At 28.9% G+C, this 21810-nt stretch overlaps 1 protein-coding gene across 1 annotated transcript; it reads right to left on the reverse strand.

Annotated features, from left to right (window-relative positions):
- Positions 1 to 993: 993 nt before the first annotated feature.
- LOC115719537 (probable glycerol-3-phosphate acyltransferase 3) lies at positions 994 to 21504 on the reverse strand. Its single transcript, XM_030648619.2, has 3 exons — positions 21345 to 21504; positions 2134 to 2800; positions 994 to 2051 (listed from the first exon to the last, which is right to left on the reverse strand). The coding sequence occupies exons 1-3, from the start codon at positions 21404 to 21406 to the stop codon at positions 1167 to 1169; spliced, it is 1614 nt and encodes a 537-aa protein (XP_030504479.1). The 5' UTR covers positions 21407 to 21504; the 3' UTR covers positions 994 to 1166.
- Positions 21505 to 21810: the final 306 nt, after the last annotated feature.

Consider the following 21810-nt stretch of genomic DNA (forward strand, 5'->3'; position numbering starts at 1 on the left):
CTGGATGGGCGTTCAAGACTGACAACAAGCTATGTGGAAGCATGTCTCCGGACTGATGACAAGCTATCCAGAAAGACTTTCCATACAGAAGACAAGCTATTTGAAAAGATCATCCGGACTGGCCACAACTTTCTGAACAAAGCTTTCCGAGCAGACACCAAGCTTCCCATAACATTTTTCCAGAGTAGCAACTAGCTTCACGAATAACAAAATTTGTAACCATAACCAACACAAGTAGATAAAGAGAAAAAGATTCCAGGCACACAACATGAACCAAAATTATGGAAGCCCACCTATAAGAATGATGAGAGTCTGAGCTCCATAAAAGCTCCATACAATCACCAATTTTTTTTTCTTTCTTTTGAAAGGTGATACCATAACAATTCCTTTTCTAAAGAGTCAAAAAGCTTGAAGATTATTCTTTGTAATGATAATGTGTTACTTTTATTTCAGCAGCAATTAGAGTCTTTAGTTGGAATTATTAGTGAATAAAATTGTTTTGTGGTTAATTCCTCATCCATTAGTACTTGTTTATGGCTCTATAATTATTATTATACCTGAAAAAGAAAAAGAAAATGATTGCATTCATCCTCACCTTTGTCCTTGTCGCAATTTACCAAAGCTGTCTCCATTATCGTGCAAGAAAAAAACTACTCATAAATTAAAGATTGTTAGTTGACATTATATGGTATTATGGTTGTTGCTGTCAAATTGGGCCCTATTACTTCCTTATCCGATCTGCATTAATACTGAAAGCAGTCTTAAATTTAATATGAATAAACAACACATAAATAAAAACTCATAATAGAAAGCTTTGAAAGAAAGGTGTTCAATGACTTGGCCTATCTAATAATGGAATCTCATCACACCAGCAAACTCTCTTCTCTTCTTATAGAGAAGGTCTTCTGTTCAATCAATCCCCTCACACCCCACAACCCCTATTTATATATTATATCTATACATAATGATGATGATGATGTAAAGCCTTAAATGTTTGTGAATTTTCTCTTTCACTTTTTTTCTATGGAACCAACACCAATTACAATTGAATATGATATCATATCATAACTTTTTTAGAACTATAAAGTAAGAATTACAAGACACAAGTCACAAACTAAAGAGTAAAATGATAAAAGAAAACCTTTAGAGTTATATAACTCATAATACTATACTTTCCCTTCATTACCAGCCAATATGATATACTTATCTTTTCTTGTCAAGTTAGTGCACTCAAATCCTAAAGCTTCAGCAATCTTTGACTGCACATAATTTGCTACTTCAAACTTGGTTTTACCACCAACCCCACAAGAACACTCTTTTGGTAACTTTTTTTGAGCTTTTACAATACATGATGTTGTTGGATTCAATAGTAGGAATACAGGGTCCAAGAATTTGTAACCACCAGCTGTTGTTCCATAGAACATACTCACTTGATAATCTAAGGCAACCGGTACAATTTCGTCGGTTAACTCAGCAAACAAAGGACTAAACCTCAGTAAGTATGGTTCTCTACAAGTAGTTCCTTCAGGACAAACAACAAGGTCACTTTGGCTTAACAACTTCTCCATCATCTCTGAATCTTTCTCCCTATTTCTTGTTAACCGAACAGTCTTTATTGGCGCGAGCAGCTCGGTGATTCTACTTAAGCTGTAAGTGACTGCTATGACAGGTTTTCTTATAGCCATTGATACATAGATTGGATCAAGCAGAGTTCTGTGATTGCATACATAAAGGGTACCTTTAAGTTTTTTTCTGGTGTTGGTTTTTGATGTGATATTAGAGTTTTCGATTGGGGTACTTTGGGTTGTGCCAGTCATTCCAGTGAAAGACAAAATGGGTACTTGTAAATTATTAGGAAGGAAAAGGGCAACACTTAATCTGATTATGAAAAGAAAAATTCCAAAAGGAAGCCATGTAAACATCTCTAAGGTGGCTATAAAAGTAGGCTTGAAAGCCAATCTTCCATCATGGAAAATCAATGGTTTTAGGTACTTTTTCCTTGGAAGAACATTCCAGCTTCTCTTCTCAGTTTCACTTATCAAGTAAACCACCTAGTAGAATATAAAAAACATCATTAGTTTTATCATTAAACACAAAGAAAATGAAAAAGAAAACAGAGAATATGAGATGAACCTTGCAATGAGAAAGGAGTTGTTGATCAATTGATTTTTTTAAGCTAGTAATACCTATAACTGAAGAATCAAGTTTTTCTTCACCAAATATCTTATTCAAAACAATTTCACCACTTTTTTTCTCTTCCATTAGACCAACAAAATACCCAAAAACAACTTTCAATTCTCTTCCCAAAACTGCATCAACACCTAAGTATTCTACAAGGAAGTCTTCTACCATAACACTTGGCAAATTGGTAACACCTATTTTCCTTCTAAACTTCATCACCATATCAAAACCTTCATTCCCAACATCTTCTAACAAAAACTTAGGCAACACAGCTCTTCCAACTCTGAAGTTTTTCCTTTTAATCGCGAAAAAGCATACGAATACCATAAGTTTCATGCCAAATTCCTCACTAACCAAACAAACAAAAGGGTATAGAAGAAACAAGATTAGAGCTCTTAAGAGCCCTCCAGCTTCAAAAGCAACAAGCATGAAATAAGGAAAAATTGCAGATGACTTTAACAATGCTCCCTCCACATCAAACACTGCAGCCTGGTTTGAAACATCTGATATTTGGCCAAGAGAAGAGCAACTTTGGTACTTTCCTCGAGGCGGGTTCGCGCCGTTGAGCTTCCATGGGGGATTGAATTGGCTTCCTCTTCTTGCCAATAGTGTTTTGGACCTGAAAACAAAATGCTTTAAGTTCAAAAGCTCTGCAGCCATATTTGTTGGTTGTTACTTAAGTTTTGGTGTTTTAACAAGGCTTTTTATACAGAATGGTATGTTGTCATGGAAAAAAAATGAAAGAGATATTAATATTAAAAAAAAAGGCCCTGTATAGTTGGAGAAAAACAATTACTCAACTCAATACATTCCCAGATAAGAATATACTCAATTCATTAAATTAGTCCAATCAAAAGAAAAGACCAAAAGAGATAAACTTATTGTTACATACTAGGATAAAGAAAAACATAACCATATTGATAAATAGTAAACTCAATCATAACAAAGGAAGAATCTACTTAATGTGAAACATGTTCTTAAAAACCATTGAAAGAAGTTTCTTAAAAAATATGTGTTCGGTAAAATTTGAAAAATTTAGAATAATTTTTAATATAAATTAATTGTAAAGTTTAAATATTTTATTTTACATGCATATAAAATAATAAAAAAAAATACATTCATAACAAGTTATTTGAATTTATTTTAAATTTCTTAAAATTACAAAAAAAATTAAATAACTATAATATACAATGTTATATAAAAAATTTAAGATTAGAAATATTTAAAGATGGAAAATAGAAATCAGTGCATCAATATACATAATTTTTAAGTTTGTACCATAATTTTTAAGATGGAAAATATTTCTCAGCTGTTTTTAGTAATTTTTTCACAGTAAAGTGAATTTGAGGCTGAAAATCTCAATCATAACAAAGGAAGAATCTACTTTATGTGAAACATCTTCTTAAAATTAAGCCACTAAGGCTAGTTTAGTGGTGAGAGAGGGATGGGAAAAAGGAAAAGGTCATGAGTTCGAACTCAGGACCTTTAAGCTATTAAGCTAATATATGATCGTAAAATACTATTACACTACACTCAAAAAAAAAAAAAATATTTTCTTAAAACCACCACGTGTCAATTAAGGGGAAGGTTTATCTGTTTTTGTATCTTCATGTTTCCATAAATACATACATAAAAGTGATTACCATCATGTGTTACTTCTACCCAATATGTTACTGTTTTTGTACAATGAATTTTCCTTTCTTTATATTCAAGACAAGTATGGATTGAATTGCATGCAAAAATATGAATAAGAATTTGAATCTAATAAATTCAAGTCATTTTTAAGAAAAGTCATTAATTTATCACTTTAAACAGTTCAACTTATCTACGGCAAATTGGAGATATAAACAACTCAACCAAAGTTATTAATAGCTTCTTTTAATCACATTATGAAATATCATCTAACACTTTCTTAATTATTATCATTGTATATGTGTAACCATCCAAATTTTTTCAAGAAATAAAACCATATATTATATGATAATTAATTAATTTAGCAAAAAATTTGGCCTAGAACGTTCTATTGGTGGAGCCAACCCAACTAAGTCTAATTCTAAAGTTTTCACAAGTCAAAATTGTATAGTCAAATCAATCAGTTTCTAAATTAAGAGCCATTGATTTTATTTCCAATTCTAATGAGCAATTAATTACTTCAACAACAAGTTTTTTTTAATCAAACCCCATGAAGATGACCCTGTAACTATAGCTATATTATACATAATATTATATATATATGCATGTAGATATATGTACAATAGAGAGGGGAAAGTACTTTTTTTTTTCTTCTTCTTTGCTAGTTATATATACCTTTCATTATTTAGCATTGACTTTTTCTTTTGGTTTAATTTGATTTGATTTCAAAGTTGTTCAAATGTGTGTGTTTCTTTTACTCCAAGCATTAAGAAAATATTAATGTTGATATAATTGAGCAAAAAAAATATAATAATATTAATATATAGAGTAATGATTTCACCCAAAATATAAAATAGCATAAAAACACTAAATCAAGTGACGTGTTTGATCCAATATATGAGTCTTGTTTATGTAATTAGCTGAAAAGTACTGTTGTGTCACTGAGTTGTTTTTATACATATTTATTTATGTGCACATATGTACCAAATTATTTATCATTTATTAGATTTTGAATTTATACTCATTTTTACATTCTAACCATTATTTTATTTTATTTTAAAATATAATTTTATATTTTAATCCTTAAATTAAAATTTATCACAAAAATAATAATTAATTTTAAACACTAACATATTTAAAAATACAAAATAACAATAAAAAATACTAATACTAATAAAATAAAACAACATAATACTAAGTCATAAAACTAAAAAAAAACAACATAAAGTAAAATAATAATTTAATAGTCAAATTAATTACTTGTGCATCTTAACCTTAAACAATATCAAAATATTAACTATGGACTTTAAGTATATTGAGAATCTTAATACTTGAGATGCTTGATACTATTAGTGAGCTCTTTTTGGCATAATCTTTTTATTTGAAAATGATCCCGTATATTAGGATCTTCAATAATTTTTTTTTAAGAAAAGTGTAGTGTTTAATTGATTTAATAAATATTTTAGGGTGATTCTACAATGCACCTCCTAAAAGGGAAGTACTGATGCACCATCTACTTATATCGGCATCCAGAATTTTTTTTTTTCATATTCATGTACGTTATATATAGTTATTTAAGATATTCTACAAAATTTTGAGAAATTCGGAATAATTTACAATATAGAAAATAATGTTCAAACATTCTATTTTATACGCGTATAAAATAAAATAGTCACGTGTGCAACACACTATTTGAACGCAGTTTTTAGCGCATTAAATTTTTTCAAATTTCTTAAAATTTTACAGAATGTCTTAAATAACTACAATTTACATGACCATGAGAAAAAATTTGACTAAAAAATTATTTTGGACACTAAAATAGATAGAGATGTATCGGTACATCTCTTTTAAGGGGGTGCATTATAGACTTTTCTAATATTTTATTTGATTAAATTATTTTAAGATTTTAAATTCTTACTAGTATCTATGATATAATTCTTAATATTTCATAAATTAGTTATATTGGGTTATTAAAGTAAATAATATAAAATGGGAGATCTTTTAAGTAAAATTTATTTATTTAGTATAATATTTGATGTAAATTATTAGAGTTGTTGTACCAAAAAGTAAAAGATTGTACATTAAATTGGTATAAATTTTATACCAAATTAATGTAACTATTGGAGATGATCTTAGGCACCACCTTTACTTGTCTAACACTACAAAATATGTAGTATAATGTTTTATGAGCGGTTAGCAATTTCTATATTACTAATTAAATTAAAATGTATACAAGACTCCATATTATGTGAAATGACATTTACTATATTAGGTACATTAAATAAAAATGTACTTTAGCATTTCTCTTTTTTTAGTCTCTACTATATGTATAGGGCAGTTTTATGGTAAGAATGTGTCTTTTGCCTCTGCTGACACGTAGAAAAATTATAATTTAATATTTTTATATATCAATATATATTGTAATTATTTAAGATATAATTGTAGTATTTAAATATTATTTTTTTAGGGGGCGGCAATAATTCTATATGTTTCTCTTTTATTGCAAATTAGTCCTTAACTATTTTCGCCAAAAAAAAATAATAAAGGTACAATTTAAATTGTATAAAAAAGTAAACTGAGAATTTAAGCACCAATCTTTTTATAACTTAAATATCTTTTAATCAAAAAAAAAAAAAAAAAAAAACCTTAAAGATCTAGATATATGTAATTAACATATTAAGAAATAATTACACAAATTTTTAAAGGCTATAAACATTTCTAGACAAACTTCGATCGGGTTCACCTCCATGTAATCTTACAATAGAAAAAAGAAATTAATTAAACAAAATAAATAAAAATGACTATTTGGTTGATTTTCTAGTGCATAGATGAGATGTGCTTTGTTTTACACGTATAATTGTCCAAAAAGAAAATTGAGAATAAATATGATAAATATTGTCTTGAGTCTGATTATTTTGCTATTATTTAGACAATTTTAACTAGCTTTACAACATATATGTATGTATATATAATTTTTTTTGAAGAATATATATAATTTTTTTTTAGTTTAGTGATTGTTGATTGTAAAAAGCAGTTACATATTAATGAATGGTGTTTTTTTTTTAATGTTAGTTTGAATTTTTACTCTTGATTTTTGACATGTATTTAGTTATGATTTTTAAATTTTTTGATAATTAAAATTTTTTTTTCGAACTATTGAAATCGTTAGATTTAAGAATTTTTATCTAATTTTACTAAAAAAAATATGACGTGGATGAAATTTTAAATACATAATAAAGTTCACGAAGTGTGATTTTATAACTATTAAAGTTTGGGAGCACGATTTTTTTTTAGATGAAATATCAACTTCATTAAATAAATTAGCATTCTCAATACAAAAGATGTAAGAGTTCACCAGAAATAAAAATATCAGAAATGCTACGATCAGATTGATACCGAGAATGTCTAGCAACATAATGTGCTACTCGGTTTGTTGATTGTCTAATGAAAAATAAATTAACATTTGGGAGGGTAGATAACAAAAGTTGGTAGTCTTTGATTAAAAGGCCGAAAGTGGACTTCATTGCTTGGTTGCTTCGAATAGCTTGTACAGAAACAAGATCGTCCGTCTCAATTTGAACATGTTGCCAATTATTGGTCTTTACTCAACTGAGAGCTTCTTTAATCCCCATGGCTTCAATGACTTTAGTTGCATATCTTCCACCATGGCATCTGGCCCACGCTGCAACAAGGTGACCAAGATGGTTTCGGGCAACAATTCCAAAACCATACTTATTGTCCCTATCAAAGAGTGATGTATCTACATTGATCTTGATTGTGTTTTCTGCGGGTTTAGTCCATGACTCAGCACCATCATCGATGTTTCCCAGACATATTGATGACAACGAAATTTTATCCTGAGCTTTATTCCAGTGATCAAGAGCTACTTGTGCACAAGTAAGCACGTCATTAACAGAGGAGTGTTTCCTTTTCCAAACAACCTTGTTCCTAGCCTTCTAGATTGCCCAGCTATACATGGCAATAAGACAAATCATATCAGCTTCAGCTTGCTTAAAGATGGTCTCCAACCAATTGCCGAAAGAACCGCCAGGATCAAAAACTACTGGAGTTGCACATTGACTCCAGCAATCAAATGCAAACGGGCAAGAGATGAGGACATGGCTGATGGTTTCAGGTTGTAGATTACAGACAGGGCAGGTGATTGAAATATCGACATGCTTAATCACTAGTTAGACACAAGTTGGTAATGTACATGTAACGGCTCTCCATAAAAAGTTTTTGACTTTTGGGGGAACCTTCAACTGCCATAGTTGCCGCCAGAAGTCTGAGTTTGCAACCATCTCTTCGGTACACTTTTGTTGTTGAAGCATGTTATAAGCACTTTTGACTGAGAACTCGCCCGTTCTTTCCCCCTCCCAAGACCATGTATCAATGGAGACATTTGAGCTTAGTGGGATGCCTAAAATAATATCAGAATCTCGATTATTGAACATATCTCGTACAAGGTCATAGTCCCAAGAGCGGCTATGCACATGAAAAAGCGAGCTAACATGTTGGTTCATTAAACCAGGGTGTATTGTTGAAACATAGGGTTATCCTGTACATGTAGCCACGAGTGGTTTAGTATGCTTACTGTGTCCCCTGATCTGATTATTCTTCTAACACCTGAACGGAGTAGATATTGGGTAGTCCAATTACCTCTTAAGACAAAGCTTGGGTTACTTCCTAGCTCTGCTGACAAGAAATCAGAGTGGGGAAAGTATCTAGCTTTATAGACTTTTCCAATAAGAGTATCTGGATTGCAAAGTAGGCGCCAACCTTGATTAGCGAGCATGACAATGTTCAAATCATGCAAGTGCTGAAAAACCATGCCACCATCATATTTATAAGCAGCCATACACTCCCAGGACCTCCAAATAATACATTTTCCTTTACTAGAAGATGTCTTCCACCAAAATCGGGCCATAAGTTTTTCAATTTTATTACATGTACCAAGTGGAAGGAGGAAAACACTCATAACATATGTGGGGAGCGATTGGACAACAATTTTCAAGAGAATTTATTTGCCAGCACGAGAAAGAAATTTTCCATCCTAACTATTAATTCTTGCAATTACCTTCGTCTTTAGAAATCCTAGTACATCATTTTTGTTTCTCCCAATAATGTTTGGAAGTCCCAAATAGAGGCTTCATTCAGAGGCTTCAGGCATATGGAGAATATCACAAATCTGGGCACGAGTTGTAGAACACATATTAGGACTGAAGAACACAGTAGACTTAGAAAAGTTCACATTTTGTCCAGATGCAATTTCAAATTGATTGAGCAAGTTTGAGACACTACCGGCAGCACTAGTAGTTGATTGACAAAACAAATAGCTATCGTCTACAAAGAACATACAAAGAACATATGAGTGATAGGTGGTGCCCCATGAGCTACCTTGCATCCTTGTAAAAGTCGTTGAGATTCAAACTTCTTGATAAGTGAAGAAAGACCTTCGGCACAGATGATGAAAATATATGTCGAAAGAGGGTCACCTTGTCGAATACCTCTCGAAGGAATGATTGGACCCATATTATGGCTTCCATGGATAACAGTATACTGATCGAAGAGACACATGCCATAATTAGATTAATCCATCAGCCATAACGAGCCTAAGATAATCCCACTCTACACAGTCATAGGTCTTGCTCATATCTAGCTTGAGAGCCATAAAACCTTTTTTGCCTTTAATCTTGCTCATATCTAGCTTGGGAGCACGATTTAGTATATAGACAATCGCTAAATTAACAAAATTAAATGAAATTAGATAAAAAAAATTAAATCTAACAATCTCAGAGAATTTTTTAACAACTTGAAAAATTTTGGGGCATAATTTAATACATATCAAAATTTAAAAAGGTAAATATTTTAATTAGCTTTGTTTAAATAAATTTTAATCACACACGGTGTCTCTCTTTAGTTTTTATTTATAGATTTGCTATTAAGGTGGTTGATAGTTTTACTAAAGGCTCTTATTTTTCCATATTGTATTTTATTTATGAAACAATTGTATTTTGTCCATTATGTCTGCAAACATTTTATTTAATAAATTTGATGAATTTTTAAAAAATAGAATATTTCAATTCTAGTTTTTGACTAAAATAAGAATAATTTTTATGATAATTATTATCTAAACTTAATTTCATGTCAAAATAAAGAAAATTGAATAGAATATTAAGTTTATTTGTATATTGAATATAATATATAAATAAATAGTTCATAGTTAATTACCATCTTCAAAACTTTAACAAGAAACTTTAAAGTTACAAATGAAAACTTATGTAGATAAATAGCCAATAAATATGAACAAACCCATCATAAAATAGAATGTATAAATAGAAACCCAAATTATAAATGAGTACTTTTTGGTATTAGTTTTACTTAAACTAATATAATTAAAAAACTCACGTAATATATATATATATACAATTCAAAAACTTCTATATTTGAAAATGGTATTTAATTTTTGGTTAATTAGTAATTTTTCTTCCCGAACTTCAAACTTTAACATGTACTAAATCGTGTTCCCTGAACTTTTTTGGCCGTTAAAAATTCTCTCGAACTATTGAGATTGTTAAATTTAAGAACTTTTGTTTAATTTCATTCAATTTTACTGTTTCAGTGATTGTTTATGTACTAAACCATGCTCCCCAGATTTTGATATCTACCAAATCATGTTCCTCAAACTTTGAAATGTACTAAGTCATGCCCCTTGAACTTTCATTCATATTAGAATTTTTTTACTAAAATTAGACAAAAGTCTTTAAATTTAATAATCTCAATTGTTCGGTGGAATTTTTAATTGCCAAAAAAGTTCAGGGGGCACGATTTAGTACATGTCAAAGTTCGGGGGGAAAAATTACTAATTAGCCTTAATTTTTTTTCTTTTCTTGATTTTTTTAGGGGAATTACCCCATATACTATTTTCTAACTTTTTTTTCAAATTTACGGTTTGAGTTTCTAAAGTGGTTGCAGCGCTAGTTGCAATAGGGGTTTCTGTACGATTTTTTGTTGCGATTTAGGTTGCAGCGCTAGTTGCAATAGGGTTTTTATGTAGAATTCCGTAAAAATACAAATAAAAAAAATTGTTTTAAAGTGTAAAAATGAAAACCCCCTTTTTTTTATTTTTTTCTTGGGGAATATTTTTACAGTTATATAGTCTTAGAATAACTCCAATGGTAAAAGTTATATTTAGTGTTAAATCAACATCAAAAGTATACTATTTTGACACTAAATTTTTTTACATTCAACTACAACACTAAAAATTACACTAAAAAATATATTATTTTATTAATATAATATAAGTTTTGATTATAAATAAATTATTTAATTATTTGTTTTATTGTATAAAGTAGTTATTAAATTATCAAAAAAAAAAAAAAAAAAGATGTAGTGGTCTACAGTGTCCCACAAATAATAGTGGGACATTGTAGACTCCCACATATATAGGGTAATCTTTAGTGTTTGGTTGGAGTAATATTGTGTAAAAACTCCACTATATTTGGGATTTTACAGTCCCATTGGAGAAGCCCTTATAATAGAGATTCTAATGGCTTTTCCATTTTGCTTTAACCTAACTTAGCTTTTTCTTTCAAAAAGTTTAAATTGATTATTTAATTTTTTACCTTTTAATGTCTATTGAAAATGATTGTGTACCGTAAAATTAAGTGGTTTATTTTTGTGTAAGTTGTGACTTTTTTTTTGTAAGTATAGTAGTATGCGTTCAGTGTGTTTTATTTGGTATCAATATATAGTGGTAGTTATTTTGTGTGTATCCTAAAAACGTCATGAAGTAGCAGTGACATGTGATCTGTTCTGCAGTTAGAAAAGATAAATTTATTCTTCATAATATAATATTTCAGAATATTTTTGTTTAAATAAAAATTCTCATTTTAATATTACCATTAAGTAGTGTGCTAATTAAATTTTATATATTTTATATAGGTATATTTTTATTTTACTCACTTGGTCAAGATGCAAGGACTTCAAAAGATAAGTTTTATTACAATTCTCTTTCTTCAAAATTTTACTATATTATTAATTTATATGACGTACTTTTAACATTATTATTTTAATGTTTATGTATGAAGTTACTAAATTTATTTATTTGATGTTTTTGGTCTAGGTATCAACTTTTCTAGCAATAGTTCTTGCTTTCTTGGTTGGATTAAGATGGACACAAGGAAATCTCACAGTTTTTGAGGCGGTAGTTGTAGCTCTAATAATGGTTGCATTGGATTGGTTGATGGAATTAAACTTCCTCTCATTTCTTTTGAGCCAGATTGTTTAGATTTGATCTCTGCCTTTTTTAAGAGATTTTCTTTCAGTAATGATTTAGGCTCTCTATTTGATGTATTTTTTTAGTTTACTATCTAATTTTCTTAAGGCGTCCCTTATTCATGCAAATCATTCGGCCAATATGACTACACATGAATTAGCTGTGCACGCACTTAGGGTGGATGGTGAGCTAATTTGGAGGGAGGATCTTCGATCTCCTATTTTTGATGTACTCAACGCTAATTTTTTTCTCAATGAAATTTGTTCATTGTTCAAAAAAAAACTTCTATATTTGAAACTAAAAAAAAATAATTATAAATGACTAGTTTTTATGAATTTTATCACGTATAAATTTTCTTGTTTAGTATATTTTTTTAAAAAAAATGGTAGTAAATTTTATTTAAATAGTTAAATCAACCATTATAATGTCTTGTAATAATGGCAAAACATTCGTTACAGTGAAAAGACTACATGACAAAGAACGAGAGCTATGTGCAAGATAGTGAGCAGCTCCGTTTTCAAATTGAGAAACAAAACAACATCGAACATTAAAAAAAAGAGTAATAAATATTTGCAATCATCCACAATTAAGCCAAAAGTGGAAGGCATGTGAAGAGAACAGGACAACGCTTGTATTACAATAAGGCTATCGGATTCAGTCAGGACATTGCTCCAATTCTTTCTTTAACCCAACTTAGAGCCTCTTTAATGCCCATAATTTTACTATAACAGGTTAAACTTTTCCAAGCTGATACACTGCAAAAGCCTCAATAATATGACCATCAACACCACAGGAAACGATACTTCCACCATAGGTGTGATCGGCTGCAAATATTGCTCCATCAACATTGATTTTTATCCACTGCTCTCCACCAGAAATAGTCCTAGCTGGAACTAAAAGTGGATCAAAACGTTTATCACGAGCAGATTTCCATTGTGTCAAAATAATCTTTGCTGAAAAAATTATAGTAGCAGCTAAACACACTTTTGAATTCCATAATATGAGAGGTGCCAGACCTCTTTGCCATAAACCAGAACAGAGAAAACAGAGAAAGGAAGGTGAAAGAAAGAGAAAGGAGAAGAAAGAAAGAGGAGAGAAAAGAAGCCTCTTATTACATTGATTAAGCAGTTTGTTACAAGAGATATTTATACAATGAATCAGTTGAACAAAAGCTTAACAAACAATATAACCAATCTGTTACAGACAAATAACAGAAACCAATCCTAATCAACTAACCGAAATAACAGAAAGGGCAGGCTGTCCTAATACATAAGAGGTCATTCTGTGCCTTCCAAATGGACTAGGCAATAGTAGCGGCCTCCTTCAAGAGAGAAGAGTTAAACCTCTCATAACTAGATTCGAAAACCAATCACCAAACTTTGCGGAATGTAAAGACCTGTTGTCTAAACTAGAAATATTTCAACAAGAAATGGCAAAAGCGCATTTAACTAGCACATGCAAAATAGACTTTAGAGCACCATTACAAAACACGCAGTTGGTTTCAACAGGAACATGATTTTGCAGAAGCTGCACACGGGTTGGTAAACAACCTGCTGAAGCTTTCCAAAAGAAATGTTGAATGTTTGGAGGGATCTTCATCTTTCAAAGATGGGGCTAGAGTTTAGAATCCTCTACCATATCTGAACCTTGTTTTGGTTGTTGTTGGAATCGGTAAGCATTTTTAACTGAATAAAACCCTTAGTCATCCTTAGACCAGAACCAACGATCCATGCTAACAGTTTCACTCAATGGAATGCCAAGGATCAGATTATGGTCATGAGCATCAAAAAGATCTTGCACTACCTCCTCATCCCACTCCCTCCTTCTAACCTTCATCAAGATATGCACTGAGAAATTAACTAACCCCGGGTGATCAGTTATAATGAAAGGATTAGTATCATGTGGAAGCCAAGGATCACCAATGATATTAACAATACTGACAAATCCAATACTTACTATAGCACAAGCTTTAACTATATCTTGTTGTTGGAAATTATTTTACTAGGATCTTAGATCTACTCACAAGTATGTTTATTAACATCCTAAATATGAACTTTCTAAAACGATGAAATAAACACATATAAAGTTAAAGAAACCTTACATTGGGTGCAGCGGAATATAATGACTCCTTCCGTTCATATATCTAGCCCTTGATTCCTTTCTGTAGCAGAGCATTATCAATATCTGAACCTGGATCTCTTTCTCTGAATCCTTGATGCTGAATCTCCTTTGCTGATGATCTTTCTTCACGATCTTCCTCACTATGATTGAGGTATCACTTGATGTGTGTGGGAACTACTCATACACTAAGGATTTCGAAATTATCAAGAGGGAAGAGAAAGAAGAAGTGGCAGCTAAAGATAGGGAGAGAGAAAGCTCAGATTTTCTGAATCAGAAAGTGTCAGAAGAAAAGTCTTATTTTCCTGAAGCCTTCACTATCTATTTATAGCATTCCACTAGGGTTAGATTTGAATTATATGGCAATAAAATAATGAAAAAATCAACTTAAAATACCTACATAGGTGGTCGGCCATACACTTAGTGGATTGGGCCTTGCTTTTTGCAATTTTGCAATTTTAACACCTTTTGTATCTGATTTTCTCAAAAATGCAAATTTCCTAATTCAACCATTTAAATGTCAATTCTAACTATTTAATAACTATAAATAATTATTAAATAATATTGTCATTTATCATATTTATTAATTGAACCATACAAAGTATCATAATTAACAAATATGCCCCTATAAACTCTTTCTTTACAATTTCGCCCTTACTTAGTGAAAAATTCACAAATAGACATAGTCTAATTTGAGAATTATAATTGATTAATCAAAACCAATTACATGAGTCTTACAAGCAATATTATCTCAACTAGTGGGGGGACCATGGGTCTATATAACAGAGCTTCCAATAAGTAGATCAAGAATTTAGCACTAAAATTCACTAACTTATTAATTCTTCGTTGAATCCACGCATAGAACTTAGAATTGCACTCTGAGTATATAGAATGCTCTATATGTTCTACCATATAGACACATCATTAGTTATCCATTGTTATAATCCTAATGTGATCAATGATCCTCTATATGAATGATCTACACTGTAAAGGGATTAAATTACCGTTACACCCTACAATGTATTTATTCCTTAAAACACTTGACCCCGTATAAATGATATTTCAGCTTATGTGAAATGAGTACTCCACCATTTATGTTCGTTTGGTCAAGCTCGAAGGAGATCATCCTTTGCTTACTATTCGCCAGATAGAAGCTATAGATTCCATGTTTATGATAGCGCTCCCACTCAATTGCACTACCGTGTTCCCAAAAAGTACGTATCACCCTGACCAAAAGGTAGGCTTAACTAACAATTCAAGGAACACGAATAGCCTTTCAAGATTGAGCCTAATCATAACAGGATTAAGATCATTTGATCTAGGATCAACTAGGCGATATTGACTTGAATAGATTTTACGGTAAGTTTAATTAAATCTAAGTCAAAGTTCAATATCGGTCTCTTCCGATGCATACTCCATGCATCCAACCTGAGCTTTACTTTAACCAATATTCTGGAAAGAACATAGCACTTCTCCAAATGCAAGTAAACTCTTGTTGTCAATTATCATATCAGTAAAACCCTGTGTCTGATAAATTTAGGAAACTTTATTCACATAGTCATGTTTACTTTCCAATGTGTTGACGGCACAATAAACAGGATCAAGTATGTGAAAAGGGTTTCAGATGAATTTATACATTATGTACATATAATCATGAAATAAATCATGTGAACCATGCAACATTAAATGTTATTTTTGATCTATATTAATAAGTAAATCTGATTATATTGAAATGTGTTTTATTTAGGGCATAAAACCCAACACTTGAGACTTGTGAATGCTTCGCCAAACAAAACTTGGATTATTACCAAGTTCAGCAGAAAAAAAAAAACAAGTTTTTGGGTAGTACCTCGCTTTATAAATACGACTAAACAAAGAATATTATCATCCAACAGCAAATGCCAAACTTGTTTCCCTAATAAAGCAAGATTATAGTCATGAAGATTTTAAAAGCCAAGACCGCCAGCGTTCTTGTGATTATAAAGCCTATTCTAGCTTATCCAGCTGACCCCATGGGAACTAGAAACTTAGAATTCTACCAATACTTAGCCATTATTTTTCTAACTCCCCACAAGTTTTCAAAGGAAGAAGAAAAACTAATATTGCATAGCTAGGAAGAGCTTGTGCCATCGTCTTTAAAAGAACATCCGTACTTCTTTAGACAAAAATCTCCCCTCCCAGGTGAGTATTCATTTTTGCATTTTTTTTTTTGACGCGTCATTTTTGCATTTTATCCTTTAAGAAACTTAAAATAGTAGTCTTATTTTGGCCCATTGTACAAGAAAAGCCAAGATGAAGGTTGTTATTATCCACCTCAGCCATACCAAGTAACCTATAGACTCTATGTTGAGTGTCATGGGAGTATTAGAACTAAAGAAAATGGAGTATTAGAGGCACCCTCAAATAAATTTAGTAAGCGAATTACATTGCACTCATTGGCTCGACAGTAAATATAACTGTCATCAGCAAAGAGCATGTGAGAAATAATATTCCTACCACTACCCACACAACACGTGATGATTAATATGTCAAATTGCTCACGTTCCGTTCAAAAAAAAAATTTGTTCATGTTGAAATTCTAGCTACAAAATATATACTAAGATTTTATGCAGCTAGTTAGGAATTAGTTCAAATAATAAAATTAAATTTAGGTTATATTTAGTAGGAAGGAGTGAGAGTATGATGAGTAGAGAGTAAGATAAGAGTTTTTTGGAAGAATGATGAGGAAGTAGGTTATTAAAATTACTATAATATCCTTTTTAGTATAAATATTTATTATTATTTTTTTTAGGATATTTTTTTTTTTTTTGAGAAAAATTTAAAGGGTAATTTTGATATTTGATATATTTAATTTGTTTTTTTTTTTTTCCTTAAATCCTTTCAAAGGTGGAGGGATTAGATTTTTTTGGATTTGGAGAGAGACCTTCTCCCTCCCTTTCTCCCTCTTACTAAACAATAGATTTCACCTCTTCTTTCTACTCCCTCCCTCCACTCATCCCTATTTACCCATCTATCCTTCTTACCAATTATAGTGTTAGTTAGAAATATATATTAGTTTACTTAATAGAAGGACGCAAAATTAACTTAATTTGTCATTTTGTGCACTTATCATTTGTTATTAATTGACTTTTTTGTACACTTGTGTCTTTTTTTCTCTATGTTTGCTAGGGAAGAAAAGTGGAAGAAATAAAGTAAATATATGATAGAAAGAAAGTAAAAAACTGCTAAAAAGTATTACTATGTGTAGCACTATCTAAAAGGGAAATTTGATTTTCTATACTTACATATACCTAATATTTTATTTCTAAACTAATACATATCACCATTGAAAATATATGACCACTTTATCTAAAACCCAAAAATACCCCTCTCAAATTTCTCATACTTTTTTTTTAGTGCAAAAACATAAAAAAAAAATAATTGGTAGTCCGATGGGGTCCGATGGTGGTCCGATGGTCACCTGATGCTACTTTTGTATGTACAAAAACATAAAAAAAAAAATTGGTAGCAGATTTGGTCCGATGGTAGTCCGATGGGTGGTCCGATGGGTGGTCCGATGGTGGCCCGATGGGGTGGTCCGATGGGTGGTCCGATAGTGTAAATGGGGTGATATAAATGGGGGTATTTTAGGAATATCATAAAAGTTGTCATATCTTACAAATATTAGTTATTATTTGTTTAGAAAAATTTTTTTAACCAAATGTAAGCATAAAAAATCAAATTTCCCATCTAAAAATATCATATTGATAATGATTTAATTAAATATTGGGTTTCACATTATTTAGTTTAATAATTATTATAAAATATCCCTAACCATTTATAGGAAGTTAATGCTAGACACACCATATTTAATAAAATTAAAAAAAAAATAAGAGAAAATGATAGGACCCACCAAAAAAAAATCAATCCAATTTGAGAAGGAAAAAAAAGGAACTTTTATAAAATGACACAAATTTAAAATTACTTTTTTGTTATTCAATTTTTGCATAAATAATATAGCAATTTAAGAATACCTAGTTTCTTTCTTTCCATCTACCAAACAACCCAAGAAAAATACATTTTACATTTTCCATAATTTCCTTTTAATTTTCTCTCCTTTATTTTTCTTTCTACTTTATATATAATTTACGTGTATATATACAAACGATATTATACGTAAAAATAACTATCTTTATTTGCTATATATTATTGAGCGAGTACATATCTTAAGTAATTGATTGAGAATTTACATGTATAGAGTGTATGCATGTGCTAAATTTAGAATTTCATGAAATCTTAAGTAAAAAAAATAAAAATGTATTCTTAATAAATAAATATATTAAAAGGATTCATCTTCAAAATTTTATTAGAATTTTATAAAACGAAATTACAATTTTTTTTTTAATAATAATTAAATAAGTGGCATACAAATAATATTAATGTTTATATGTTTGTTATTTTTTTAAAATAAATTTATAATAATAATAATAATAATAATAATATAGGACAAGACTATAGGAGAAACATCACTTTTATCTTTATTGAAGAGATATCTATATTTTAGTTATAGTAGACACATATCCTATCCATTTTTTATTTTTTTTTTAATAATTTATGATGTCAAAAAAAAAATTAAAAATTTGGTGTTTGGTTGGAGGTAATGAAATGAAATGGAATGAAAATGAAACAATTTTCATTCCATTCCTTTGTTTAGTTGCATTTTAAAGTATTGGAATGTCATTCCAATAGAATGCTTTTTCCATCATTTTGGTGGAATGACTATTCTATTTTAAAAAGAAAGGAATGACCATTCCAATGTAACAAGAAAAAAAATTTAATTATTTTTTTATCAATTTTTTTTTATGCATTTTAAATTTTATTCCATTCCTATTCCCATTCTCATTCCCATTCCCATTCCTCTCAACCAAACACCAAGTTCAAAATAAAATTGTACATATAGCTGAATGTTTAAATTTTATTTTCAATATTATAAGTACAATGTAATTATCAATAGTCATATATAAAAAATTTAGTTTTCTCTAAGGATGTCTACACTCCCTATGGGTAGGAAATAATAAGTGATGTCCTTATCATTAAATTTTCCAAAACAAATATATATATTTGATATTTATGAGTTTGAATTTAAAAAGATCTTTCAAAATTTAAGATTTTACTAAAGAAAATATTATATAAAAAAAATTGAGGCCTAGATAATTTGTTAGAAAAAACAGTAGGCATAAACTCCATCAAACCTAATTAATTTCATGTATATTAATATGTTCCATGTTAATAATTAATAATTAAATGATTTTATATTGTGTGGACTAATATTATTCATTGGGGGTCTGTTTGGTATTGTATAGTGTATATTACATTGTGATTTATATTAAATTTTTATATAATATTATATAATGTATATAAATATAGAATGTTTTAATATAAACTAATTAAAACTTAACACATTATTACATAAAAAAATAATATAAAAAAATTTAATATAATAATATAATACTATACAAACTAATACAAAGTACTAAAGGAGTCCTAAATGTGTTAATAATCATGAGTAGTTGTGTTTGTTCATTTCACATTTTTTGTTTTTTTTTTTATTTTGTTTTTTTTTCTTAACTGTTTTTTATTTTTATCATTTGGGAATACTTACAAGACCATAAAATCTAATACGACCTCTCTCAGAAAAAAAAAAAAAAAAAAAATCTAATATGGCCCATTCACAAAACACCAAATAAAAATATTAGTAAAAAACTTTGAGAACATATATCTTATAGTGAGAATAATATAGAAGATTGTATATATGAGAATAATGTATCTATAACTATATAAAAATGAGAATGTGGGTTTGGGCTTCCTACAATAAATTACCAAATTGTCCTTATTTTTTTGTTAATTACTATTAAATCCTCACATCATTTAATCACAAGAAAAAAAATTATAATTTAAACAACTCCACTTCTTGTATACAATGCATATAAATACATCTTATTATTTCTTTTTACTAATAGTTTCTCATGATTTGTTTATATAAAAAAGACTACAAAGCATAGATTACAACTAATAAAAAGTGTGAATAATTTTTGGGCTTTACATATTAAATTATTTATTTAACCTTTGGGTTTTTTCTTTTTTTTTTTATGAAAATCTTTTATAATTTAATATAAATTACATTACTTTAATAACCACCATACTTTTATAAGTGAGAAATTTTGTAAGTAATATTTCTTGTCTTTAATTATTTTTTGTGAATAACTATAAATTAGTTACTAATCACACAACAAATCAATATAAATAATAATATTTGTATTGATGAAACAATATATGTATATGTATATATTATAATTTATATCTATAAACATTACCATAAATAATTATATATTAGCTAATAATTACATAATAAATTAATATAAATAATCATATTTGTGTTGATGAAATAATATGCATATATTATAATTTATCTATAAAAATATTACCATTAACAATAAAATATTATTAAAATATTCTTTTAATTACTCTCTATGAATAATCTATAATCTATAACTATAAAAAATGTTAATAGTTTTTAGGCTTTTACATTTTAAATTACTTTACTTATCTTTTTTCTTCCATTAAAATCTTTTATATATAATTTAATATAAATGAAATTATTTTGATAACTATTATACCTTTACAAGTAAGAACTTTTTTGAGTGATATTTTTAATTTTTAATCATATATTAGCTAATAATTGTACAACAAATAAATATAAATAATCATTGTTATGAAATACTATGCATACATTATAATTTATCTATAAACATTATAATTAACAAAAAAAATTATTAAAATATTCTAATCCCTTATATAAGTATAATAATTATGTTTGTATTGATGAATAGAAACTATTTGCAGGCATACATTATAATTTAAGTATAAACTTGATCAACAATTAAAGAAAATTAGTAAAATAATTTGATTTTTTTATTAATTATCATAGTAGTATAATTATTTATCATATATAACTTATAATTATTTATAATATATGTAATAAAAATATTATTTTTTATGTATATATTTTTTTAATTTTGTAAGTATAATCACGTGCGGAGCACGTATAATTTTACTAGTATATATAAAAGAGAAAAATCAAATAAAATACACTTACCACCATTTGAGCTTTATTATTAGCTTAATTTCTTGGCACCACATAAGTACTCTTACAATCATTCAAACAGTTGATGAAGCAACAAAGATGGAAAAATGGATAGAGAGAGATAATTTGAGAGAAGAAGATAATATATAATGATTGTGATGAGAGAGGAAGTGGCTTATATAAATTTATATATATATACATTTATGTATATTATATATTTATATATATTGTACAGAAAGGACGATAGCCATGATTATGATGAGAGAGGAAGTGGGTTTATATATGATAATTAGGTATAGGTTTTAATTAATTAGTTAGTTTATCATTACTATCATAACTAACAAATTTAAAAATTGCATTAGAAAAAAAAGAAAAAAAACCATTTTCAAAATAGTTTTCCTCAAAGTACGGTGTTGGTAGTTTAAATTGGAGCATTGCTATTGGGCACCAGTGGTGCCTAGCACCTTCTAAATGTGTC

This window comes from Cannabis sativa, chromosome 2 (assembly GCF_029168945.1).
Source record: "Cannabis sativa cultivar Pink pepper isolate KNU-18-1 chromosome 2, ASM2916894v1, whole genome shotgun sequence".
Taxonomy (NCBI): Eukaryota; Viridiplantae; Streptophyta; class Magnoliopsida; order Rosales; family Cannabaceae; genus Cannabis; species Cannabis sativa.